This window comes from Phocoena sinus, chromosome 14 (assembly GCF_008692025.1).
Source record: "Phocoena sinus isolate mPhoSin1 chromosome 14, mPhoSin1.pri, whole genome shotgun sequence".
Taxonomy (NCBI): Eukaryota; Metazoa; Chordata; class Mammalia; order Artiodactyla; family Phocoenidae; genus Phocoena; species Phocoena sinus.
Window position 1 is genome coordinate 12,412,457 of NC_045776.1, and position 26,773 is coordinate 12,439,229.

General features: G+C 43.8%; 1 protein-coding gene across 2 annotated transcripts in view; it reads left to right on the forward strand.

Moving 5' to 3' along the window:
• Window positions 1-705: 705 nt before the first annotated feature.
• Window positions 706-26,773, forward strand: part of BCL2 (BCL2 apoptosis regulator) — a 182,779-nt gene continuing 156,711 nt past the window's right edge. The window contains exons 1-2 of one of the 2 annotated variants that reach the window (XM_032602850.1): window positions 706-1,601; window positions 1,814-2,663. In XM_032602850.1, the coding sequence (XP_032458741.1) occupies window positions 2,097-2,663 (567 nt within the window). In that variant the 5' untranslated portion in view covers window positions 706-1,601; window positions 1,814-2,096. The remainder of the gene's footprint in view (window positions 1,602-1,813; window positions 2,664-26,773) is intronic. The other variant, XM_032602849.1, reaches the window with a different exon arrangement.

The window sequence follows — 26,773 nt, forward strand, 5'->3', positions numbered from 1 at the left end:
ACGCACACACCGCGCGCGCGCACGGCTAGAAACGGTCGAAGTCCTTGGTAACACGATGTGTGGACGCGGACACACACACACACACACACACACACACCCCGCGCGCGCACGGCTAGGAAGGGTCGAAGCGATTCCCGGCGCTCTTCCAGCGCTTTTTTTGTCGGCGTCCCCCCCAGCTCCTGGCCCCGGCAGCCGCCCGACCGGCCGCGTGCGGCTCCCCGGGCGCCCCCGGCCCCTCGCGGGCCCCGGAGACTCCGAGCGCGCGCCGGGCCCGCCGCAGGCCCGACGAGGCCCCTGGCACACCCACCGCGCCGCGGCCGCGCGGGAGGCCTGCGCCGCCCGCGCCACCCACCGGCCGGGCCCAGCGGGCGGGCGCAGCGGGCGGGGGCCGTCCCGGGCGCTCCCGCCCCGGCCGCGGGCCTGCGCGCCATGAGTCCCCGGCGGGGCGCGCCACTCCCGGGCCGGCCGCGGCTCCTTTAACCCGGCAAGGGGAGCGGGGCGGAGGGCGCGGAGGGGGCGGAGGGGGCGGCGGGGCGGCACCGAGGAGGGCTCTTTCTTTCTTCTTTTTTTGAATGAACCGTGTGACGTACGAACAGGAAACCAGTCGGTTCGAGAGGAGAATGAAGAGGCCAGGCCCCCCCGCGCCGCGCCCGCCCCCTTCCTCCTCGCGCCCGCCCCCGCCCCCGCCCGCCGCGCTCCCGCCCGCCGCTCTCGGTTTCCCCGCCGAGCCGCCGCCGCCGCCGCAGCCGCCAGCGAAGGTGCCGGGCGCCGGGCCCTCCCCGCCGGCGCGGCCGTCATCTCCCGGAGCGGGTGCGCGGCGGGAGCGCGGGGGAGGCGGGCGCCGCCAGCGCCGCCGCGCAGGACAGGAGGAGGAGAAAGGGTGCGCAGCCCGGAGGCGGGGTGCGCCGGTGGGGTGCAGCGGAAGAGGGGGTCCAGGGGGGAGAACTTCGTAGCAGTCATCCTTTTTAGGAAAAGAGGGAAAAAATAAAGCCCTCCCCCACCACGTCCTTCTCCCCAGCCCTCGCCGCACCACACACAGCGCGGGCTTCTCGCGCTCGGCACCGGCGGGCCGGGCGCGTCCAGCCTTCATTTATCAAGCAGCTTTTCGGAAAATGCATTCGCTGTTCGGAGTTTAATCAGAGGAGGATTCCTGCCCCCGGCCCCGGCTCGTCCACCGGCCCCCGGTCCCTGTCTCTCTCCTGTGGAGGCGTGAAGCGGTCCCGCGGACAGAGATCCATGTCTGTGCCCGCGCGTGTGTGTGCGCGTGTAAATTGCCGAGAGGGGGAAAATCACAGGACTTCTGCAAATACTGGACTGAAAATTGTAATTCATCTGCCGCCGCCGCTGCCTTTCTTTGCTCGTGCTCTTGAGATCTCCGGTTGGGATTCCTACGGATTGACATTTCTGTGAAGAAGTCTGGGAATCAAACTGGAAATTCTCCTAATTTTTACACCCTCCGCCCCCAACTCCTGATTCATTTGGAAGTTTCACAGCAGCTATCACTGGAGAGTCCTGAAGATTGATGGAATCTTTGCCTTATGCATTTGTTTTCACAGAAAAGGAAACTTGACAGAGGATCATGCTGTCCTGAAAAAATACAAGTAAGTTCTTTGCACAGGAAATGGGTTTCATGTAACTTTCAGTGGAAACAGTTGAGATTTTAACTTTAAGTACATTCGAGTAAGTTTAATTTCCAGGCAGTTTATTATATTATTTTTAGCTGTGTAACTTGTAGTGTGTGTGCCCTGCTTTCACCCACTGTATAAAGGGAAATGCACCTGATTTTGACTGATTAGTTTTTTTAACCTTTCAGCATCACGGAGGAAGTAGACTGATATTAACAATAATTAATAATGTGCCTCATGAAATAAAGATCCGAAAGGAATTTAAATAAAAATTTCCTGCATCTCATGCCAAGAGGGAAACACCAGAATCAAGTGTTCCGCGTGACTGAAGACACCCCCTCATCCAAGAATGCAAAGCACATCCAATAAAATAGCTGGATTATAACTATTCTTCTCTCGTGCGGGGCCGTGGGGCGGGAAGCGGGGGCGAGAGGTGCTGTTGGTACCCGGCTGCTTTTCCGTGGGGGAAGGATGGCGCACGCTGGGAGAACAGGGTATGATAACCGGGAGATAGTGATGAAGTACATCCACTATAAGCTGTCGCAGAGGGGCTACGAGTGGGATGCCGGAGACGCGGGCGCCACGTCCCCGGGGGCCGCCCCCGCGCCGGGCATCTTCTCCTCCCAGCCTGGGAGCACCCCAGCGCCATCCAGGACCTCCCCGCCGCCGCCCCAGACCGCTCCCGCCGCCCCCGCCAGGGGGCCTGCGCTCAGCCCCGTGCCACCTGTGGTCCACCTGACCCTGCGCCAGGCCGGTGATGATTTTTCTCGTCGCTACCGCCGCGACTTCGCCGAGATGTCCAGCCAGCTGCACCTGACGCCCTTCACCGCGAGGGGACGCTTTGCCACGGTGGTGGAGGAGCTCTTCAGGGATGGAGTAAACTGGGGGAGGATCGTGGCCTTCTTTGAGTTCGGTGGGGTCATGTGTGTGGAGAGCGTCAACCGGGAGATGTCCCCCCTGGTGGACAACATCGCCCTGTGGATGACTGAGTACCTGAACCGACACCTGCACACCTGGATCCAGGATAACGGAGGCTGGGTAGGTGCATGTCTGATTGAATGTGAGTCTGGGCTGGACCTCTCGGGTCTGTGATGCGGAGGTTGGAGTCTGGGTGGGCTACTGGGCCAAGGTAGACCGATAAGCCAATGAAATAATATCAGGGTTGTGGCTTCCCTCCCTCTTTCCCTGTACAGAGGTCTCCCTGCCAACCCAACTGTGATCATTGCTTCCCGGCAAAATTGTTTCCCTTGCTTGCCAGACATTGAGGTTCAAAGATCCAGCCTTTGCTGTTCAGTAGGATCTTGGGGTAAATGGCATCCCTTCAGGGTTTCTCAAACTGGGGGTCCAAGGATCCCCCTCATCACGGTACCTGGCCTGAGTAGCCTGTTGAAATGGGACATTTCAGGGACAACTCATAAACTAGATGCCAGGCTGTGTCCTGGCAATCCGCATCAGAAATAAGCTCCCCTGGGGGTTTCTTCTTTGTACTAAAATTTGAGAACCGTCCAGTTGGAAGAGCAGACTCCCCCAGGGGACCAAGGGCATGCCTTTTCTGACTCACTTGGTAAGATCTACCCAAAGAGGAAAACCAGTGTAGCCCCTTTCCCTGGAACACCTGGATGTTTGTAAAGAGGTAGGCTGTGACAGAATTTGCATTGGCTGTGTACCTTGTGTTCTATTTCTATAACTTGTGTGTGATTTTGAGGTTTACTGGAATTTTAGTATCTTCTACTTTTCACCGCCTAGAATCCACGTGATTTGGTGGTCCCCTCTGCTGGCAAAACTTGCACCTAGAGTATCTATATAAAGTGTAGAAGAATTGATTCGTAGCTGTGGATTCTGGCTTTAGCTGAAGTGATTGATGCCTGTATTTTTGAAGAACATCTGTGAACTGTTTTTTTTCTGGTACTGTTGTGCTAGATAGAGCCTCTATCATGTCGCCATAAAGTTCTTTTTGTGTGTGTGGTTCTTTGGGGGAGGGTTACAGATCCTAAGACTGAAGAAGTGTAATTGACATCTACACTTTATATCTGAAGTGATTAATTTGTGAAAAAGTGCAAGAGGAATTAATTCTTGCCTTTTAATCTGAAGAGCTGTCTTTGAAAAAGGATACAATTCAGGGCTTCCTTTCACAGTCTCTAGGGAGAATTACTAATGTTATTATTTTATAGGACCTAACAGGAGCAAACAGCTTAGAAGTCACTACAGGTGTATTCGATTTCAAGAAGCACGTTACATACTTTACTACAGTTTACAAAGTGTGTTAATGGTAAGGGGCCAAAAAGAGAAAAGGCCAAGAAAAGTAGATGACTGACATGAACATCTGATCCTACTTGACCAAAGTTGACAAAATATTGATGCCACTGTTCAGTGTTTAAAAGTAAAACATCCCCATTTAATCTCTAAAATTTAAATGCTTTTGTGAATTGTTTGTTTTTCGAGATCTCATATTATCAGACCTTTAGTAATTCTTGAAGAATTCAGTGAAGTGTGTAAAGAATATTTTTGTTAAATGTTTGGTTAAGTAGGTGGTTTTATTTTTAACCACCATAACCAAAGAGGTAGGGACTTCCAGACGCCAAAAGAATCATTTTAAGACCAAAGTAGAGCTAATATAACAGTTTGACTATTACATATTTTTGTGAAAATAATTTAAAAAATTTTCTTTCTAGTTGAAAGAAATCCATAGTGGTAACTGTCATGTGTCAAGTAATTTAATAAAAAGATGGGAAATGGAGACATATGTTTATGATAGAAATTAAGATATAATCTTGATCTTTATTGTCGAGTTGTGGTATATTAACATCTCATACAGTTGAATTTTCTTTTTAAGTGAAGGCTCACCTTTTCCTCCTTTCAAAATAGAGTTTTCTTAGTAGAGCCTATCTTTGTGGTCAACAGGTATCTGAGGTTGATAAATGTAGAGGCTACATTTTATGATGCCAAACCACAATGACGTACCGTAGCACATGATAAACTTTTTTTGGACAAAACCTCTTATAGTAAAAATAAATCATATAGAAGCACAAATAGCTGATGGTAAAATGTGTAGCTTTCAGGACAACATATAGATGGATGACTAGGAAAGCAGAGGACTTTGGCAAAAAAAAAAAAAAAAAGTATGTATCAGGAAATGCAATCATAAATGTCCACTTTGGAATAATAAAAGTGGTAGTACTCGAGAGCCTGACGTACTTATCCTTTCAAAGGTGCATCACGAACCTACATTTTTATTTTAAGTGTTTGGCATACAGACAGATTTTCCTCCAAATTTGCACCAATCAGTGTTGCGTCTCTAATAATATGTTGCGTCTTGCAGTGTAAAGGACTCAGTAAGGATGGTAAAACTTCAGAAGAGAGCTAGCACATTCTTTTAACGTTGGACAAGGTTGTACTTGTACTGTTTACAGGGCTTGGTGGATCAGCTCATCTACTGAATCTATTCTTACGGGGGCTTTAGATTCTAAGTCACATTTTTCTTCTTTGCTGCTGCTACTTCTGAGGCCGAGGAAAAACAGTTTGCATTCCATGTTCCATAACTTGGAGAAAGCAGGGCCTTGGATGATAGGTGTCTGAGAGATGGTCCTAGAAGTCTACAAATTATATAAAGACTAAAGAAGAAGTTGGCGGTGGGGTGGAGTATGGCTTTATTCCTAAGTCTGAAGAAGGCTTCCAGAGGGAGGCAGTTCTAGATGTCTGAGACCCTGCCACTCCAAGTGTGGCTCAGGGACCAGCAGCCTGGGCGTCACCTGGGAGCTTCTTAGAGATGCAGAGTCTCAGGTCCCGCCCCAGAGCTTCTGAGTCAGAATCTGTGGTTCGCACGTCTACAGGTGTTTGTGTGCACGTGAGAGTTAGAGATGCTGGCCGCCCTCACCGACCATCGATTCTCGTGGACGCCTTTTAGGAAAAACGGCAATCTGGGATGGATCCTACAGTGTACCTTTCCAGTGGCCCCGTGGGTCCATAATATTACCTAGGATGCTGAATATTTCCCATGTGTCCGCTAGAGTGATCTGACCCCTGGAAGAAATAGACTGGAATGCAAGAGAGACAGGAGAGAAATTGTTATAAGCTCCATCCTCTCAAGAATGTTTTGGGTGGTAGCTATACAATTTGTGTTGGCATTACAGACCCCATGAAAGTAAGATAGCTTTTCTACTCCAGTTAAAGACAGGAAATTTAGCTCTTTTAATAGCTCCATTTGGTATTGTTTGATCCCCTTGTTACACAGTTCAAATTCTGTAAATGAGTTTTGGGGCCCTGAGACCGCTTCACGACCAAGGGGCTCTTGCAAGCAGAGGGTTGAGATTTGGGGAAGTTGATGGTGAATGAACATTGATCGCGCCCTCCGAACTGAGAAATGTGACAACATTTCGCCTCATGTCTTAGGAGAGAGTGATATGTTTGACAGCTGCAAGAATGACATGCCATAACTTGGATATTGGGTTCATTCTGTTGACGACATGGTGGTGCGACTTCTTTTGTGTGTTTGTCATTTGGTCTTTGTGGTTTAGGAAGACAGGAACTTACTTCTCCACATCCAGTAGAGGTTGGCTTCCTTTTTATTAGTTGGTCAGCAAGCAGTTTCTCTTTTCTGTACATAGTCCACATCCACCCAAACGTTTGATTAACTGGAAAGCAATACTCTTCTCAGGCCAGTGTACAAAATACATGAAAAAGCATCAGTTTTCTAGTGGCTGAGTTTCAGCTGCTTATAGCTAATTTTGGCAGCAAAATGATAGGATTACAAATAGCCTGAAGATGATCCAGTCTTAAATAATATATTTAATGATGAACTTTCCTTGGGAAAGTGCATCTTCCTGCCTGCTAAGAATCACATGACCCCTTTCAGTAATTTATTTTGTAGAGAAAGATACATTATTGCTCCTAGAGTTTGCAGTTATGTGCTGTTGAGTGATTGCTTTGGGGGACTTTTGTAAAATTTTATAGTTCACTCAGTTCTCTTTTCTGTTTTAGGGCCTTTGTTGCTGTTTAATGTTGGTGGAAAACATGGCTTTCTTCTGTGCATCCTGTTACTTTTAGCTGTGCTTTCTAGTGAGAACTGATTGATCTCTTTAGCAATCCTTGATTGAACCGGTACATTTCAGAATTGCTAAATGTTATTAGACTACACAGCACACCAGGTAACAGAAAGCCACAGATTTTTTTTTCTTTTAAGACAAACTCTTAAATAGTTTTTCTTTATCTCAACTCCCAGTCCTAGTCAGCTCTTTGGAGGATGATAAACCCACTCATAAAGCAGGTGTGTGGGTGCTGTGTGTATTAATGGTGGTCTCTCCCACTCAGCACGTCCCCGCACCCATATCTGAGGTCATCCATCATGTCTTCACCAAGACTTTAGCAAAGCAGTATTTCAGCAGAAGTGCATTTGTGCTGCAAAAACAACACTGTATTTGTAGTGTACAAGTAAAAAGGTTTTTTTTTTCCCACAGAGATATATCGTATTTGAGGTTCAATTCAAACAAAATCAGTGCTTGACGTTGAAACGCGGTTAACGATGAGAGTCAGCCAAGGACGGAGACAGTTATTCAACAAACATGACTGCAAGTCTTCTATGTGCCCGGCCCTGGGTTAGTTTGGGGGTCCAGGGAGGAAGGCTTTTCCCCCTGCCCTGGAGGCCCTCACAGGCCAGGGCTGGAGATGTCGTTGTGAACCCAGTTGCCACACAGCCTGATAAAATGATTCTAAACTCTCAGATTTAGAGGGAAAAAGAAGAAACAAAACAAAACAAAACAAAACCCTAAGGATGTGTTATTTTGCATACACTTCAATCTTTGTCTGAAAAAGTTATTTCTAACCATATGGTTGTTCATGTGTGCATTAGGCGTGATTTAACTAGGAAGAGAAATATAGATGATTTAAAAAATACTATGTTACACGGACGTACGCTTAAGAGAACTGAAAGGCAGGGGGAGTTCCCTCGGTAAATATTTACCCATTAGGTGCTCTTTCTACATATTATGAAGACTTAATAAACACTAGCCTGCAGTTTTTAAAGTATTTCATTAATTTTTTTTTTTGGTAAAAGACACCTGAGACTCTGATGAGGTTGATTAGAATAGATTAATTTGAAGAACTATCTTTCTTAAATCATTCTGGCATGCAGACAAGTCCAAGTCGATTTGAACCAGAACAGGGGAGAGATTAAAACAAAACCTTTTGTTTTGGTTTGGTTTTAGGTTCTAGCACTGTTCTGTTTATTAAGAGGCTTCTCTTCCAAAATGCTGGTTATAGAAATTCCTAGTCCACTGAGACATTTGTGTTCCTGAAGAGCAGGTGTTTACCATCTAACAGCTTTTATGCGTGGTCCTCTTTCTCTAAATGGAGGTTGTTAAACTTTTGAAGTTACGACAAAGCCATTTTCATTTCTAAAAGTATTTTCGTAGATTGCTGCGTGTTCTGATCTGTGCTCGATTTTGTAGTGCCAACACGATTTCTCTGCTCTTTATTTGCCAGACAAAAGATAAACCCAGCTGTCCTTCAGTGAGAATGATGACGGAATGATTGTTTCTCCAAAGCCGTGTGGGCTTTCTCGTCCGGGACCCTCCCCACTCCCGCCAGCCTCCATCACTGACCCCTACCTGCCCATCACCCCACCACAGGGAGACCTTCAAGGGGTAGCTCCTTGTCACCTTCCAACATGTTAAGGGTGGGATTCACCTAAAGGAAAGAGCATTATGTCTAGATAACCAGCAAGAGGGGGCAGAAAAGGGGTCTGCCCAAGCTGGAATATTATAACCCTTACTCCAATCTTGCTACAGGCAACAGGGCAAGGAAAAATTCTGTCATCAGATATGATGCTTTCCCTCCAGAGATCATAAATTCCAACGCTGTGCAGGGAAAACATAAAATCTGCTGGAAGAGTTTGTACTAGCTCTGATCTCTGCAATGTGAGAGTAGAGTGAGGGTTATACTCTAGCCTTAGATAAAGTTTGACTAACTAAACAACTAAAATAGCTTATACTAAAGATTACTTCCCCAAACGCCCTCTTAAACACGTTAGAAAGAGAATCTCCCTGACATGCTGGCATGGCCACTGGTAGCAGTTACAAAAGCACTAAGGGCTACTTGGCTGATTTTCTTAGGCGATGGACCAAATTCTACGAGCAATTTCACTGGCATCAGTATTTCCATTCTGCTCCTTGTTTTGCCTTCAGAATTTCAGGGATGGAGCCGTATTCCATTTTTAGTTAATAATTGGCTAATCAGCTCTCTGGAGCTTCAGCGTAATGAGTCAGAAGCTTATGACTGCCCCCACTCTCCTTCCTACTCTGTCTCCTGAAACTAGCCCAAGGACCCACTGTGTCAAGTGAAGCTTAAATTTTCCAAGGGAGATTTTACCATTGAGACCAATACATCTTACTTGTGACAGTTCCAATGACTGTATTTCTCTATTTTTTAACTGTCTTTTCTTAAGCTGTGAAAGAATATGGAGAGTTTATGACTTCTAAGGCTTGGAGCACCAAACAAGGCATGAGTGTTGCAGGTTGTCTTTTCTTGACTTTTTCTAACTCTTCTACACAAATACTAAGATTTCTTCTGCTTTGCAGTACGATGAATGTCATACCTATGTATTACCTTTGAAATTCAATTGCAGCCGAATATTCTACTGAGATGCATTAGAATTTTCAAAGGGAATATGGGACAAAAACTTAGTCTTCTTAGTTCAGTGCCTTCTTACAATTAGCATAGGAATAAAATTAATTACAAATTATATCATCATCTTTACATATTGATATTTTATCTCTTTGGAAAAAAAGAAAGTCTATAAAGGATACCAGTTGGCACCTGTAAGTCTAAAATTTCAGGACTATCTCCTAGCTATTTTCCCTTTTTTTTTTTTAACATCTTTATTGGAGTATAATTGCTTTACAATGGTGTGTTAGTTTCTGCTTTATAACAAAGTGAATCAGCTATACGTATACATATGTTCCCATATCTCTTCCCTCTTGAGTCTCCCTCCCTCCCACACCCGCATCCCACCCCTCTAGGTTGTCACAAAGCACCGAGCTGATCTCCCTGTGCTATGTGGCTGCTTCCCACTAGCCATCTATTTTACCTTTGGTAGTGTATATACGTCCATGTCGCTCTCTCACTTTGTCATCGCTTACCCTTCCCCCTCCCCACATCCTCAAGTCCATGCTCTAGTCTAGTAGGTCTGTGTCTTTATTCCCGTCTTACCCCTGGGTACTTCATCACCTTTTTTTTTTTTTTTCTTAGATTCCATGTAGATGTGTTAGCATACGGTATTTGTTTTTCTCTTTCTGACTTACTTCACTCTGTATGACAGACTCTAGGTCCATCCACCTCACTACAGATAACTCAATTTCATTTCATTTTACGGCTGAGTAATATTCCATTGTATATATGTGCCACATCTTCTTTATCCATTCATCTGTTGATGGACACTTAGGTTGCATCCATGTCCCGGCTATTGTAAACAGAGCTGCAATGAACATTGTGGTACATGACTCTTTTTGAATTATGGTATTCTCAGGGTATATGCCCAGTAGTGGCATTGCGGGGTCATATGGTAGTTCTATTTTTAGGGTTTTTTTTTTTTTTTTTTTTTTTTGCGGTACACAGGTCTCTCACTGCTGTGGCCTCTCCTGTTGCGGAGCACAGGCTCCGGACGCGCAGGCTCAGGGGCCATGGCTCACGGGCCCAGACGCTCTGCGGCATGTAGGATCTTCCCAGACTGGGGAACGAACCCACATCCCCTGCATCAGCAGGCGGACTCTCAACCACTGCGCCACCAGGGAAGCCCTATTTTTAGTTTTTTAAGGAACCTCCATACTGTTCTCCATAGGGGCTGTATCAATTTACATTCCCACCAACAGTGCAAGAGGGTTCCCTTTTCTCCGCACCCTCTCCAGCATTTATTGTTTGTAGATATTTTTTTTTTTTTTTTTTTTTTTGCGGTATGCGGGCCTCTCACTGCTGTGGCCCCTCCCGTCGTGGAGCACAGGCCCTGGAGCGCAGGCCCAGCCGCTCCACAGCATGTGGGATCCTCCCGGACCGGGGCACGAACCCGTGTCCCCTGCATCGGCAGGCGGACTCTCAACCACTGCGCCACCAGGGAAGCCCTGTAGATATTTTGATGATGGCCATTCTGACTGGTGTGAGGTGATACCTTATTGTAGATTTGATTTGCATTTCTCTAATGATTAGTGATGTTGAGCATCTCTTCATGTGTTTGTTGGCAATCTGGATATCTTCTTTGGAGAAATGTCTACTTAGGTCTTCTGCCCATTTTGGGATTGGGTTGTTTGTTTTTTTGATATTCAGGTACATAAGCTGCTTGTAAATGTTGGAGATTAATCCTTTTTCAGTTGCTTCATTTGCAAATATTTTCTCCCATTCTGAGGGTTGTCTTTTCGTCTTATTTATGGGTTCCTTTGCTGTGCAAAAGGTTTTAAGTTTCATTAGGTCCTATTTGTTTATTTCTGTTTTTATATCCATTTCTTTAGGAGGTGGGTCAAAAAGGATCTTGCTGTGATTTATGTCATAGAGTATTCTGCCTATGTTTTCCTCTAAGAGTTTTATAGTGTCTGGCCTTACATTTAAGTCTTTAATCCATTTTGAGTTTATTTTTGGGTGTGGTGTTAGGGAGTGTTCTAATTTCATTCTTTTACATGTAGCTGTCCAGTTTTCCCAGCACCACTTGTTGAAGAGGCTGTCTTTTCACTATTGTATATTCTTGCATCCATTATCAAAGACAAGGTGACCATATGTGCGTGGGTTTATCTCTGGGCTTTCTATCCTGTTCCATTGATCTATATTTCTGGTTTTGTGCCAGTACCATACTGTTTTGATTACTGTAGCTTTGTAGTATAGTCTGAAGTCAAGGAGCCTGATTCCCCCAGCTCTGTTTTCCTTTCTCAAGCTTGCTTTGGCTATTCGGGGTCTTTTGTGTTTCCATACAAATTGTGAAATTTTTTGTTCTAGTTCTGTGAAAAATGCCACTGGTAGTTTGATAGGGATTGCATTGAACCTGTAGATTGCTTTGGGTAGTATAGTCATTTTCACAATATTGATTCTTCCAATCCAAGAACATGGTTTATCTCTCCGTCTGTTTGTATCATCTTTAATTTCTTTCATCAGTGTCTTATAATTTTTTGCATTCAAGCCTTTTGTGTCCTTAGGTAGGTTTATTCCTGGATATTTTATTCTTTTTGTTGCAGTGGTAAATGGGAGTGTTCCCTTAATTTCTCTTTCAGATTTTTCATCATTAGTGTATAGGAATGCAAGAGATTTCTGTGCATTAATTTTGTCTCCTGCTACTTTACCACAATTATTGATTAGCTCTAGTGCTTTTCTGGTAGCATTGTTAGGATTCTCTATGTATAGTATCATGTCATCTGCAAACAGTGACAGCTTTACTTCTTTTCCAATTTGGATTCCTTTTATTTATTTTTCTTCTCTGATTGCTGTGGCTAAAACTTCCAAAACTGTGTTGAATAATAACAGTGAGAGTGGACAGCCTTGTCTTGTTCCTGATCTTAGAGGGAATGGTATCAGTTTTCACCATTGAGAACGATGTTGGCTGTGGATTTGTCATATATGGCCTTTACTATATTCAGGTAAGTTCCCTCTGTGCCTGCTTTCTGGAGGGTTTCTATCATAAATGGATGTTGAATTTTGTCAAAAGCTTTTTCTGCATCTCTTGAGATGATCATATGGTTTTTCTCCTTTAATTTGTTAATATGGTGTATCATGTTGATTGATTTTCATGTATTGAAGAATCCTTGCATTCCTGGGATAAACCCCACTTGATCATGGTGTATGATCCTTTTAATATGCTGTTGGATTCTGTTTGCTAGTATTTTGTTGAGGATTTTTGCATCTATGTTCATCAGTGATATTGGCCTGTAGCTTTCTTTCTTTGTGACATCTTTGTCTGGTTTTGGTATCAGAGTGATGATGGCCTCGTAGAATGAGTTTGAGAGTGTTCCTCCCTCTGCTATATTTTGAAAGAGTTTGAGAAGGATAGGTGTTAGCTCTTCTCTAAATGTTTGATAGAATTCTCCTGTGAAGCCATCTGGTCCTGGGCTTTTGTTTGTTGGAAGATTTTTAAACACAGTCTCAATTTCAGTGCTTGTTTATTCTGTTTATTCCTTGTTCAGCCTCAGAAGGTTGTGCTTTTCGAAGAATTTGTCCATTTCTTCCACGTTGTCCATTTTATTGGCATAGAGTTGCTTGTAGTAATCTTTCATGATCCTTTGTATTTCTGCAGTGTCAGTTGTTACTTCTCCTTTTTCATTTCTAATTCTGTTGATTTGAGTATTCTCCCTTTTTTTCTTGATGAGTCTGGCTAATAGTTTATAAATTTTGTTTTTCTTCTCAAAGAACCGTCTTTTACTTTTATTGATCTTTGCTATTGTTTCCTTCATTTCTTTTTCATTTATTTCTTATCTGATCTTTATGATTTCTTTCCTTCTGCTAACTTTGGGGCTTTTTTGTTCTTCTTTTTCTGATTGCTTTAGGTATAAGGTTAGGTTGTTTATTTGAGATGTTTCTTGTTTCTTGAGGTAGGATTGTATTACTATAAACTTCCCTCTGAGAACTGTTTTTGCTGCATCCCATAGGTTTTGGGTCGTCGTGTTTTCATTGTCATTTGTTTCTGGGTATTTTTTTATTTTCTCTTATTTCTTTAGTGATCTCTTGATTATTTAGTAGTGTATTGTTTAGCCTCCATGTGTTTGTAATTTTTACAGATTTTTTCCTGTAGTTGATACCTAGTCTCATAGCGTTGTGGTCCGAAAAGATACTTGATGGGATTTCAATTTTCCCAGATTTACCAAGGCTTGATTTGTGACCCAAGATATGATCTATCCTGGAGAATGTTCCATGAGCAATTGAGAAGAAAGTGTATTCTGTTGTTTTTGGATGGAATGTCCTATAAATAGCAATTAAATCCATCTTGTTTAATGTATTGTTTAATGCTTGTGTTTCCTTATCTATTTTCATTTTGGATGATCTGTCCATTGGTGAAAGTGGGGTGTTAAAGATCCCTACTATGATTGTGTTACTGTCGCTTTCCCCTTTTATGGCTGTTAGCATTTGCCTTATGTATTGAGGTGTTCCTATGTTGGGTGCATAAATATTTACAATTGTTATATCTTCTTCTTGGATTGATACCTTGATCATTATGTAGTGTCCTTCTTAGTCTCTTGTAATAGTCTTTATTTTTAACTCTATTTTGTCTGATACAAGAAATGCTACTCCAGCTTTCTTTTGATTTCCATTTGCATGCAATATCTTTTTCCATCCCCTCACTTTCAGTCTGTATGTGTCCCTAGGTCTGATGTGGGTCTCTTGTAGACAGCATATATATGGGTCTTGTTTTTGTATCCATTCAGCCAGTCTATGTCTTTTGGTTGGAACATTTAATCCATTTACATTTAAGGTAGTTATCGATTTGTATGTTCCTATTCCCATTTTCTTAATTGTGTTGGGTTTGTTATTGTAGGTCTTTTCCTTCTCTTGTGTTTCCTGCCTAGAGAAGTTCCTTTAGCATTTGTTGTAAAGCTGGTTTGGTGGTGCTGAATTCCCTTAGCTTTTGCTTGTCTGTAAAGGTTTTAATTTCTCCATTGTATCTGAATGAGATCCTTGCTGGGTAGAGTAATCTTGGTTGTAGGTTTTTCCCTTTCATCACTTTAAATATGTCATGCCACTCCCTTCTGGCTTGCCGAGTTTCTGCTGAAAGATCAGCTGTTAACCTTATGGGGGTTCTCTTGTATTTTATTTGTTGTTTTTCCCTTGCTGCTTTTAATATTTTTTCTTTGTAGGTGATTTTTGATAGTTTGATTAATATGTGTTTTGGCATGTTTCTCCTTGGGTTTATACTGTATTGGACTCTCTGCGCTTCCTGGACTTGATACACTATTTCCTTTCCCATGTTAGGGAAGTTTTCAACTATTATCTCTTCAAATATTTTCTCAGTCCCTTTCTTCTCCTCTTCCTCTTCTGGGACCCCTATAATTCGAATGTTGGTGCGTTTAACGTTGTCCCAGAGATCTCTGAGACTGTCCTCAATTCTTTTCATTCTCTTTTCTTTATTCTGCTCTGTGGTAGTTATTTCCACTATTTTATTTTCCAGGTCACTTATCCGTTCTTATGCCTCAGTTATTCTGTTATTGATTCCTTCTAGAGAATTTTTAATTTCACTTACTGTGTTGTTCATCACTGTTTGTTTGCTCATTAGTTCTTCTTGGTCCTTGTTAAATGTTTCTTGTATTTTCTCCATTCTATTTCCAAGATTTTGGATTATCTTTACTATCATTACTCTGAATTCTTTTTCAGGTAGACTGCCTATTTCCTCTTCATTTGTTAGGTCTGGTGGGTTTTTACCTTGCTCCTTCATCTGCTGTGTGTTTCTCTGTCTTCTCATTTTGCTTAACTTACTGTGTTTGGGGTCTCCTTTTCTCAGGCTGCAGGTTCGTAGTTCCTACTGTTTTTGGTGCCTGCCCCCAGTGGGTAAGGTTGGTTCAGTGGGTTGTGTCGGCTTCCTGGTGGAGGGGACTGGTGCCTGTGTTCTGGTGGATGAGGCTGGATCTTGTCTTTCTGGTGGGCAGGACCGCGTCCAGTGGTGTGTTTTGGGGTGTGTGTGATCTTATTATGATTTTAGGCAGCCTCACTGCTAATGGGTGGGGTTGTATTCCTGTCTTGCTAGTTGTTTGGCATAGGGTGTCTATTAGTGTAGTTTGCTGGTCTTTGAGTGGAGCTGGGTCTCAGCATTGAGATGGAGGTCTCTGGGAGAGCTTTCACCATTTGATATTATGTGGAGCTGGGAGGTCTCTTGTGGACCAGTGTCCTGAACTCGGCTCTCCCACCTCAGAGGTACAGGCCTGACACCCCGCCGGAGCACCAAGACCCTGTCAGCCACACGGCCAGGTATGTGGGGAGTTTCTTGCCTTTGGGAAGTCTGAGGTCTTCTGCCAGCATTTAGTAGGTGTTCTGTAGGAGTTGTTCCACGTGTAGATGTATTTCTGATGTATTTGTTGGGAGGAAGGTGATCGCCACGTCTTATTCCTCCGCCATCTTGAAAGTCTCTCCTAGCTATTTTCTTTATGAATTCCTGCTGGGATATGTGTCTATCTACCTCTCTCTCTCTCTCTCTCTTTTTAAAGCTGAAAACTTTTAGAGGTGGTTTAGAGCTATTTTCTAACAAAATTTTAAGTATAATGATGCACAGCCACTTACTAAATATTTAAGTGACAGTATAGGAAGAAAACAATGTGATAAGAATCTGCCTGCCAGTGCAGGGGCCCAGGTTCAAGCCCTGGTTCGGGAAGATCCCACATGCCACGGAGCAAATAAGCCCGTGTGCCACAACTACTGAGCCTGTGCTCTAGAGCCCATGAGTCACAACTACTGAGCCCGCGTGCCACAAGTACTGAAGCCTGTGCGCTTAGAGCCTGTGCTCCACAACGAGAAGCCACTGCAATGAGAAACCCGCACACCACAACGAAGAGTAGCCCCTGCTCACCTCAACTAGAGAGAGCGTGCATGCAGCAACGAAGACCCAATACAGCCATAAATAAACAAACAAACAAATAAATAATCCCTTCAAAAAAAAAAGGAGAAAACAATAAGAAGTCTTAATCAAGGAAAATGAGCAGTTGTTTGCAAATCTTAACCCCAAGGTGTTCCTAGCAACCAGGACAGTGATGGGAACGGAAAGTATTATAAATATCTTGTTATTTTGTAGAGCATGCACACTACCTTTTTCCCTTGAGAAAATGTTTATTGAGGGCCTACTATGTGCAAAGCTCTATGCCAGATGTTTCACTTGAGTGAAAAATGTGGACTTTAACCTTTGCCTCTAAGGAACTTGCCTAGCAATAGTGAGACTAAGACAAGTACTGTGTAAAGTGCTGTAATCCTTTACACACTTTAGTGGACAGAGCGATCCAGGCCAGCTAGAAGGGGATCTGGAAGAGCTTTATGCAGGAGATAATAGTTGGGAGATATGGGGAGAGGGCATTCCAGGTAGCTGGGCTGGAGAGCAGGCAGGAATGCATGAGGCATTGCTGGGGTCTGAGAGATCTCTGGTGAGATAAGACTGGCCCTAAGTTGAGAGGTTGGTGTTTAACTTGGTAGATGTTAAAAGGATATCGAAAGGATTCTGAGACAAGGTGGGATGTGTGGGCTTGTGGAAGATTGACAATGACTGAGGCTGGACAGTGGGAGGCCAGGCAGGAAGTTGGATCCATGGCAGTGGGGGAATGGGGACAGGTGTGGGGGGCTGGTGGAGAAGTGGACCCAAAGGACTGAGAACAGATTGAACGTGAGAAATGAGGGAGGGAAAGAAGCAGAGGACACAAGTTCAAAACCCAGCTGGCTCAAAAAATGATACTGTCCTTCAGAGAGAAAGGAAAGATAAGAACAATGACTGTTTTGTGGGATACACGTGATGAACTTAATTTGGACATTTTCGGCTTGAGCTCCCAATAGGATATCCAAGTGGAAATGCCCAACAGCAGTTGGTCTTAAGGATCTAGAAGAGAGAAGCTGGGGCAGGAATACCCTATGCCTTTTCCCCAGACCATGTAGATTTCCCATTTTCCTCTTTATTTCCAAAAGTGGTCCTAGCTGCCCCTGCTGATTCTACCTTCTTTTATTACTGCTGTTTCTACACCGCCTTTCCCCCAAAGTCCTCTGAGGACTTCTGTGGATTGAATGAAGGTGAATTAACTTGAAGTTTTACTGTTCAGAGCTTGGTTCCCCACAACCAGTTTGCCTACTTAAAAGATAATTCACCTTGAGTCAGATTCGTGTCGTTTCAACCTCCTAATAGTGTCCTCCCTTTGTAGGGGTCTTAAACAGTCAAGGTTTTCTCTTTCACTGGCACTTCCTTACTTAATAAAATAGTCCTGGGACTTCCCTGGCGGTCCAGTGGTAAAGACTCCGAGGTTCCACTGCAGGGGGCGTGGGTTCGATCCCTGGTTGGGGAACTAAGATCCCACATGCCGAGTGCCGCCGCCAAAAAATAAATTAATTAAAAAAAATAGTCCTCCTATTACATTTAACCTGCACCCAGCATAGTAGATAATAGGTGCACAGAATGATTGTTGATTGAATAAATGGATTATGATCACTTTGGAAACCAAACTCGCCCTAACCAACTAATGTCCCACCCCACTTATTAAATAGAGTATGTGTCCCACTCTATAACATCCCATTATATGGACATATATGTTCCAAATGTCCCATCCCACTGATCCATTAATACTTAGTAGCAATGAACAAAGAAAAATGCCTGAAGTGTTTTGATTTCATCCTTCACCATTGAATTGAAAAAGTTTGTCATTCATACCTGAAAAGGAATCTTCTAGATGTTGTTTTATAATAAACATTCAACTTTCATGAAAGTCCTTAATGCTAATGTTAGAGACTAGCCCATTGATTGTCACATTGTTTCTGTTTATACAAAAAATACGTGCACACAGTCTGCATATATGTGTGCAGTTGCTCTCAATTCTCGTGTTTCTCGTCTCAGGCCCAGTTCAGACAGTCAAAGTCTTGACATCTAAAATTATTCATTATTTTTTTATCTTATCATTAAAAATAGCAGGGCTTGTTCAAAGTGGTTTTTCCTCTCTTATTATTGTTGTAGCTAAAGTATAAAAGAACTATAGCATAAAAGTCACAAGGATAAATGGTCCCCTAGTTATTCTCCCTTAAAAACAAGCAGCCATTACAAGGTGGGAGTCGGTGCAGCTCAGTGTTCCCAGAAGAAAGAGAACCTAGGATTTCATTTCTGCAGACACTGACCAAAAAGAAGACCACCAAGGGTGGCACGGAGCAAACCACTGTCCTGGCAGCTTTGGACTAAGTTCTCTGTTCTGGTTGAAGCAAGCATCACAGCCTTTTTGTGGTTAAGAACTGGTGGAATTTGCATTTTGAGAATCCTCGTTCCTTGGCATGAAGCAAACTCAAAAGCATCGTTGCTCATCATTTGTCATCTGTTGGAGAAAGATTGTATGATTTGTTTACTTGTAATGAAGCTTGACCATACTTCTCCAGAGACTTTTTCAAAAGAGGGATGTGTCAGCTTACAGATCTGTCCCCATGAATGAAACCACAAGCAAATTCTCTTTTCTCCCCCATCTTCCATTCTTCCCTGTCGTTTCTTCCGTGGCCATCTGTGCATTATGTTACCACTGCCAGACCCTCTTCAAGTGGCTTATCTATGAGTGAGTTCAGAAACTTCAGATTATAAAGGACACCCAGATAATTGGCCCGTTCTCCAAAGTATCTGTCCCCTATGCTGCTGCCAGATTCCTTCTTAATGAATCCATCCAGTGACAGTGGGATTCTTGAGCTCCTCCGGATCCGTGAGAAAATGAGCTTCCCTGCTTTGTAACAGCTTGCGGCTCAGGGGAAAAAAAATGACAGCCATTGCACAAGTTTCCTTTGAATGTAGTTTTCTTTCCCATAAATGATACTTTGAGAATACACTTAAGGGGTTATTAGTTTTCTATTTCATGCTTGGCCTGTGTGTGAGAATAACACAAGCTGTCACTGCAAATCAGTAGCTAAACACGCTTTGTCCGGTTAATGTGAGCATTTAATATTTGGCTCAATTAAAAATTAACTGATGAAAGTACATGTCAAATGGAATTTGAAAATACCTTTTGTAGGGCATATTGAAAGGGCATGGCCAATGAGTAAATTAGTGGTTTTCAAATGTGGAACTTTGGGGAAATTTAATACGAGTTGAGACACTTGACTCTTCCTTCAAAGCTCTCTACCTGTTTGGCTCGGAATGAAGTTGAAAAAGATGTCCTCGTTCATATTAGGAAGGGCCCACTTGCATCTCTGTGTTTTCCGGAAAATCGTTGCTCTGTGTGTGTGTGTGTGTGTGTGTGTGTGTGTGTGTGTGTGTGTATGTATGTGTGTTGGATCACACAGTTAAAGCAGACAGAACAGGAGATGGGTTATTCCTTTATCGCGCACATTTTTTCCCCATCGGCTGCATGCTGTAGGCCAGCCTGGGGAGGTGAGAGCTGCAGAGAGCTGGCTTGCAGTCTTGGCGGGGTGGAGTTCATGAAACAGCAGCTGCAGAAGGGTGGGGTTGGGGTGGGGGCTGGGGAGGGGGGAAGCTGGGGGGTGAAGAAGTGCAACCCCAGTCGGGGCATTTATTAGAGTCAGGGAAGTTTTCCCAGGAAAGGGAGCTGAGGCCTGGAGGATGGGCTGGAAGTAACCTAGGGATGTGGGGAGGAGGGGCAGAGACGGCCCGCAGACAGAACACGGAGAACAAAGGCCAGAGGCAAGAGAGCACGTGCGGAGCTGCAGGGACGGGGAGGCCCAGCCTGGCTGGCACAGGGAGTGCCAGCGAGGGGATCAGAAAGGTGAGGCTGGAGTTGTACCACCACGGCGGGCTTTATTCTACAAAGGTCACTCTGGCTCCACGTGCTTAAGGATACTGGTGATGTCAGCGGCAGGTGGGAGGTTAGCTCAGGAAATGAGCAGACACGTGTTCCTGATGAAGAGGCACGGTAGTGAGGAGGGAAGGGCATTGCTGGGTTTGAGCGATGATTAGGACTGGAGTGGAGAGGTTCTTAGGAAGATGCAGTGGTTGACCGAATGCTTCAAAGCGTTGCTCATTTCTTCTTCAGTTACAGCGGTCTTTCTTCTCTCATCGCTTTGAAAAGAATACGGTCAACTTTCTGGTTATAGAAGAGTTTTTTTTTTTTTTTTCTTAATGGAAATGCATTTCTTTTATTTATTTATTTATTTAATTTTACTTTTGGCTGTGTTGAGTCTTCGTTTCTGTGCGAGAGCTTTCTCTAGTTGCGGCGAGCGGGGGCCACTCTTCATCGCGGTGCGCGGGCCTCTCACTATCGTGGCCTCTCTTGTTGGGGAGCAGAGGCTCCAGATGCGCAGGCTCAGTAGTTGTGGCTCACGGGCCCAGTTGCTCTGCGGCACGTGGGATCTTCCCAGACCAGGCCTCAAACCCGTGTCCCCTGCATTGGCAGGCAGATTCTCAACCAGTGAGCCACCAGGGAAGCCCTAGAAGAGTATTTTTTAAATTTGCCATTCTCTTAAATTAATGCTGCCTGGTTGAAAACTTAATTTTATTGGAATTCACATTGCAGTGAATCTTCATTAACGATCAGTTAATAAAGGTGTATTTGAAGAAAGAATTCAGTTATGAAAGGCAGTTTCCATAGAATTATTTTCCAGGTGAAAACATTACAACAGTAGTCTCTTGCCTTGATGGAGGATTTTAAAGTTTCTGAAGGAATTCGGATCTGTTGGCCCATTTGATTTTCACAAAACTCTAGGTAAGGCCGGTATTATTGATACATTCCCACTTCTCTCTGCCTTCCTCTTCCCACATTCTTTTTGTTATTTGTCTATTCACACGTGAAGAGAAAACTTGGACTAACAAAGCTATGTGAGAGCCAGTAAGTCGAGAGAAGCGGGAATTCGGTGCCAGACTCCAGGATATTTCTTTATACTGTGGTGCTTCTCAGGGTGTGTTTTCATAAGGACACTGATTCCTCAATAGAAACCTAATCAAGTATATCTAATTTTTATCTTTATCTCTTTATCTCAAACATTTTCAGGAGAATTAAAATGTAGTCTCGCGTTTCAGGTTATTTTCCTACCTTTGATACAGTTTTGAGATGTGTTTTGTGTTAACGGCAGAGGGACATCTAACTGTTTGCCATGTGATGCCCTTGGATGGGCTCGTGCGCTGGGCGCACTTGACCTTGAAACGCCTTCTAAGGGGACGGTAGTGTGGTGGATGTGAGAATTTGCTAAAACTCGACGTGAGGGTTCTAGAGAACAGCCCCTTTCAGCAGGGGGCAAGTGGAATTATATATAAACGATTGTTTCTGATTATTGGCATCTAACTAGCAATCTATGTTTTTATTTACTTTTAAGATCGGGCTCCTGTCTTTAGGTAACCAACGTAAATTTGGTGAGTGAGGTGGTTTTTGAACTGAAAAAGTGGTGGAGCTTTCATCAGTAGGATTTCCTCAGTTCCTAAAGGGTATGTGGCTTATGCATTTGTTCAGCTTCATTCATTCAACAAATAATTGTAAGAGCGCTGGGGCTATATAACAGAAAACAGAACAGCTGTGGACTGTCTCTCATACCTCGTGTGAATCCAACATTGTGGGGAGGTCAGAACAGTAAACAGGCAAATAATTAACAATGTAATATTGGGGCTACAACATAACAAAAACAGGGGAATTCGATACAAGAGTGTGATGGGGCAATATCAACTTCTTATATTCGTTCTGAGGTTCTTCTAGTAGTATCGCAATTTACCCAGAGGAGGTTGAAGGGCTTTTTAAAAATGAATAGCTGAAAACATAGTGTTCTGCCTTAAAATTAATATATTAGTATGATACAGCCCGTACATCAGTTTAAAATGGGTTACCATGCTCAGTATAGGATTAAAGAAGACCTACTATTTGGGCTCAGATGTTTGGAGCACTTTCCGCATTACCCCTACTGACCCTACCAGATCCCCATTCCTGTTTCCCACAGTGTTGGTCATTGGCTCAGTCACTGACAGTCAGGAGGAAGGAAGGAAACTAACATTAATTGAACCCCCAATATGTGCCAGACTCTGGGTTTAACACTTTTATGGATAGAAGATTATTTGACCCCAGTAACCTCCCCCGAGGGTAGGAAGTGGAATTACGGATGAGGAAACAGAGGTTCTGCAAAATCAAGTCACTCTGCCTAGTAAGAGGCAAAACCAGATGCTTTTTTAGGCCATCCAAGTGGTCACTGATGTCCTCTGAAACTTTGAGAAATTTTTGAAAATTTAAAACAGAAACCTATGAAAAATAACAATTTGATGCATGTGACTTTTGGGTTTCTTTTGTGTCTCTTTAGGAAGCCAATTAGCCGTCTTTACTTTAGTAACTAGGAGGTGAAATCTTTCACTACGTGGACTTTTTAGAGTTCTTTTATAGTTAAAAAGAAAAGAGAGAGACACACACACAGAAACAAAATGATTCTGTCTCTCTCCCCTTTGGCTCCAATAGTCTGTATAAATAGCCTTTGAAAAAATAAGTAGTAATCAGTGCTTCATACCAAGACCAGACACCTGATTCAGAAACTCTCCCCGGGGTCAGTGTGTGTGTGTTGGAATAACAAACCCACAGTGCTTTCCTGGTTCAAGAGAAATGAGCTCACTGTCCAATTGTAACCTGCCTAATGCCTTAATCAAAAGTGGGAAAAGTCTGAGGTTTTACCCTGGTGTGATCCTCGGCCCTTCACTGTTCTTATTTTAGGCATGACCTTCGTGTTTTTTTCCAAGAGTCCAGAGGAGGAATGACATGTTACTCCAGTTTATAAGATGACGATGTATCTGTTTTTATATTTAGCTGTAAATTTTATTCTACTCATAAACAAACCCACCTTCAGCAACCACGGTGCACCAAGGGACCGTTCTTTCCATCCCCCTTGGTTTAATTTGGGTACATTTGGCCTAGAACAGCACAGTGTTTCCATCATAACATTTGAGCAGGGTCTGCAGGGCTCAGGGAGTGTCCTCATGGGCCAGGAAACTATTTTCTTAAAAGAAACTTAAACACCAAATTCTGACAAGATAGGAAACTCTTACCAGGCTCCTTATTAAGCAATCTCTTTTTTCCCCTGCAGTCTCATTAATTTTTATATCTCTTGGTGTTATTAAACACATATAGATGGAATATTTACTTTTAGGCTCATGTGCAGAATAAAGTAACTCAAATTCAGGAGGGAAAAAAAAACTGTTTTAAGAGGTTTGTTTAATAAAGCATATATGAATTTAAAAATTAAACATTTCTCCCAGGCACAACACGTATAACTTTTGGAGTAGAACTTCATGGTGTTTCATAAGAAAGCAAAAAAAGGAAGGGGAATTATTATTCAGGAAGAGGGACAACAGTAACCTTTCATTAAGCGAGACAGAGTTCAACACCAAACTCCCCAAACCCTGGGTTCTGTGTTCACTGAACTGAAACCCCACCAGCTATACCCTCTCTCTTCTATGGACCAGACTGCTTTAAAAATATTGGTCCAATATAACCTAAAATGTTTCATAACCCAACAGTATAATATTGAAAAGGATGCCTTATGTATCTTTTACAAATCCTTAATATTATTAGGATCTTTGCTCTTCTCACAGCTAAGTACGTGACCCTGGGGTTTTCTGGCTTGATCTCAGGACAAGAGAAAGGTTTGGAATCTGTGCCCAGGATGGGCTGGTTGGTATCCGGTGTGAAGAGAAAGCCCTCCTTTCCTCTGTCCCAGTTCTCCAGGGGCTTATTCATAGTGTCCACATGGAAATAAAGAGTGCCCCTTTGTCACCAGCATTGTCATTTGTGAATAAAAGGCCTTTATGACCGCAAAGTCCATTAACGCCTTCAGAGATCTCTGTTTAAGCGATTCTGGTAATCCTCAATCCAGCTAGAAACGAGGAAGTAATTTCAACCTCTGCTATGCAGAAGGATGTCACAAAGTTCACGTGCTAAATTAAAGGTCACATCCATTACTCATAAGAGCGTGGCCATTCTTAACAGGTTTGCTTCAAATATATGTGTGTGTGTGTGTGTGTGTGTGTGTGTGTATCTAGTGACAAAACATATATAACTAAAGTTTCTCAAATAAGTGGAATCATACTTGTCCTTTTGTGTCTGGTTTATTTCACCTAATGTAATGTTTTCAAGGTTTATCCCTGTTATAGCGTGTGTGGGAATTTCATTTCTTTCTAAGGCTGAATAACTTTCCACCCGATTCCAAAAATACACTTTCTCGCGAGATTAGTTATCATTTTTCCGCAGCCAATAGAAAGCGCAAATAGAGTCAATTAGTACTGAGCTGGCAGAGGAGGCCAGCGAATTATTAAATTATTTTAAGAGTCTGATCATAAGAAATAGGATAACAACGCTAGTAAGACTAGCCCACGAACTAAAAAACACAGCCATGTGAGGCCCCTCTGTGTGGGGCAGACGGTAATGAAGATCTCAGCCGCCCTCGAGGTTAGCAGTGGGGTGTAAGCAGGGGACAGTCTTACTTCTTCTTAAGGAGGCTGCTGACTCATCAAGACAGGCTTATTTTCCGTAGGAAGCGTTAGAGAGTTCAGGGAAAGTGGGTAATAAGTTTCAGAAGTGTCTCCATTCCAAATGGTTAAAATTTTTTTAAAAGTTTAGGCTTCAGTCATCCGAAAAATCCACTTAAGTGAAATGATTCATTCCAGAGGATGAAAGAGAGGAAGCAAAGCAATAGTAGTGTGAAAAAAATTAAGTTAAAAATAGACCAAAAGACCTTAAATGATATTTACCTGTTACCTTCCTTTTCTTCTCCTAGCTCACTTTTTTGAGTGGAGAATTAATAGGAACTTGACCCAAGTGGATATGGATACTGTGATTTCTGGGGGAATTTGTGCTGTGTTGCTCTACCTACATTTTCCTCACTGTGCACACATCACACTGTTTGCATATTTAGAGTAGCCGCGTGACATGCAGAGTGGCTCATATGAGGAGCTGCCTTAACTCTGAGCATCGACTCAGGACTTCAATCTGAAACCATCGTACAATAACATGTGGTCCTTTGTTCATTTCACATTCTCTGTGCCTGCTAGGCATCTGGACGTGATCTCTGGCCTTGTGGAGGGCAGTCTCCTGGGGAGGCAGACACACAAGCGAATATGGAAATCCAGTGAGGTTTTTCCTGAGAAAGTTAAGGATGGCTTCACAGAGGAAGAGCCATTGGGTCTGGGATAAGTAAGCACTTGCTCTGTGGACAATGGGAAAGGCTACCACGTGCAAATCAACAGAGTCAGGGAAGGGTGTGACAGGCTAGGCAGTGGTACAGAGGTCAGCGTGACCGGAATAGAGGTGTTATGGGGTGGAGTGAAGGAGGTGAAGCTGAGGGACAGTTGAGGCTGACTCGCCAAGGCGCTGAGTGTCTCCCTAAGGAACTCAGATTTGATCTTTCATGCCGTGGAGAGCCGGTGAAGGTTTCTAGCAGGGTGGTGGTGGTGGTGGTGGTGGTGTGTGTGTGTGTTGTGGGGAGGCAGCAGGGAGGCAGGTGGGAAGATGGGGCGGGTGTCCATCTTGTGATGGAGCTGGGCATCTGCCCCTGCACACGTGCCCCATCTTCCCACTGAGATGGGACAACCGTGCCAGTCATTTCAAAGGTAGAGTCAGCGAGGTTCATAGGAGTTGAGGAGTATGGATGCGACTTGACCATCACTGAATACTCAGGGCTTAGCCCAGGACAAGCACAGAGTAGGTGCCCAGTAATGCCAGCTGACTGACTGCATGGACAGCTGCCCGTGTGGACCTACTACGCAGTACCAGCAGCATTAACGGTGTGCCCCAGCTATACTCGTGATAAAGCAGATGGTCCTAGGATGCCTGCTCCGTGCCAGACACTTGCTAAATGTTCTGTCTACGTTAACGCATTTATTTCTTCTGACAGTCGGAGGAGGCTGGTGCGGTTTTGTCCTTTGTCTCGCAGATGAGGCTTGGAGAGGTGACTAATTACAGTTGCTTTGGTGGTTGAGCTGGGCTGTGAACCCAGGCGTCCATGGAGTACTTGGTGCTCTTCCTCACGACTCTCTGTCACCTCCCTTCTTCTGCAGTTTCCAGAAAGCTGCTTCTATCACAGCCCCAGAAGTGATGATTCGGGCCAAATGTAACCCGCGGCAGGATGCAGAGAAGCCTGTTTAGGAAACCATTTATCTCCCGTAGACGTAGACATACCATCTGAGATGACCTTAGTAGAAGTAACAGTGCAATAATAGCGCCACAGTCTTTTTCCCTGGCATAAGAAACCCCTTTTGTAATGAAAATGGAATTTCTCTGGGAAATCGTCCTAGAAAGAGATAGGCAGCTGAAATAAAATAACAGAAATGTTAAATAGTATCAAATTGTTTTCCGGGTGTTTTCCCCTCGACACTTGCCTGCCCAGTTGTGTCATTTACTTTGTTCACTTGCCACCTGCAGCCTGGGCCCCTCGGTCCCAAAGGAAGAGAGACCAGTGTGTGCGTCCAGAGTCGCTCCTTTACCTCGAGAGTGCCCTCCATACACCTGGCTGAAGCGAGAACGGGGCCATTAGGGTCAACACTGCTTTCAGGGTGGCAGCCTGTGGTTTTCTGGAAT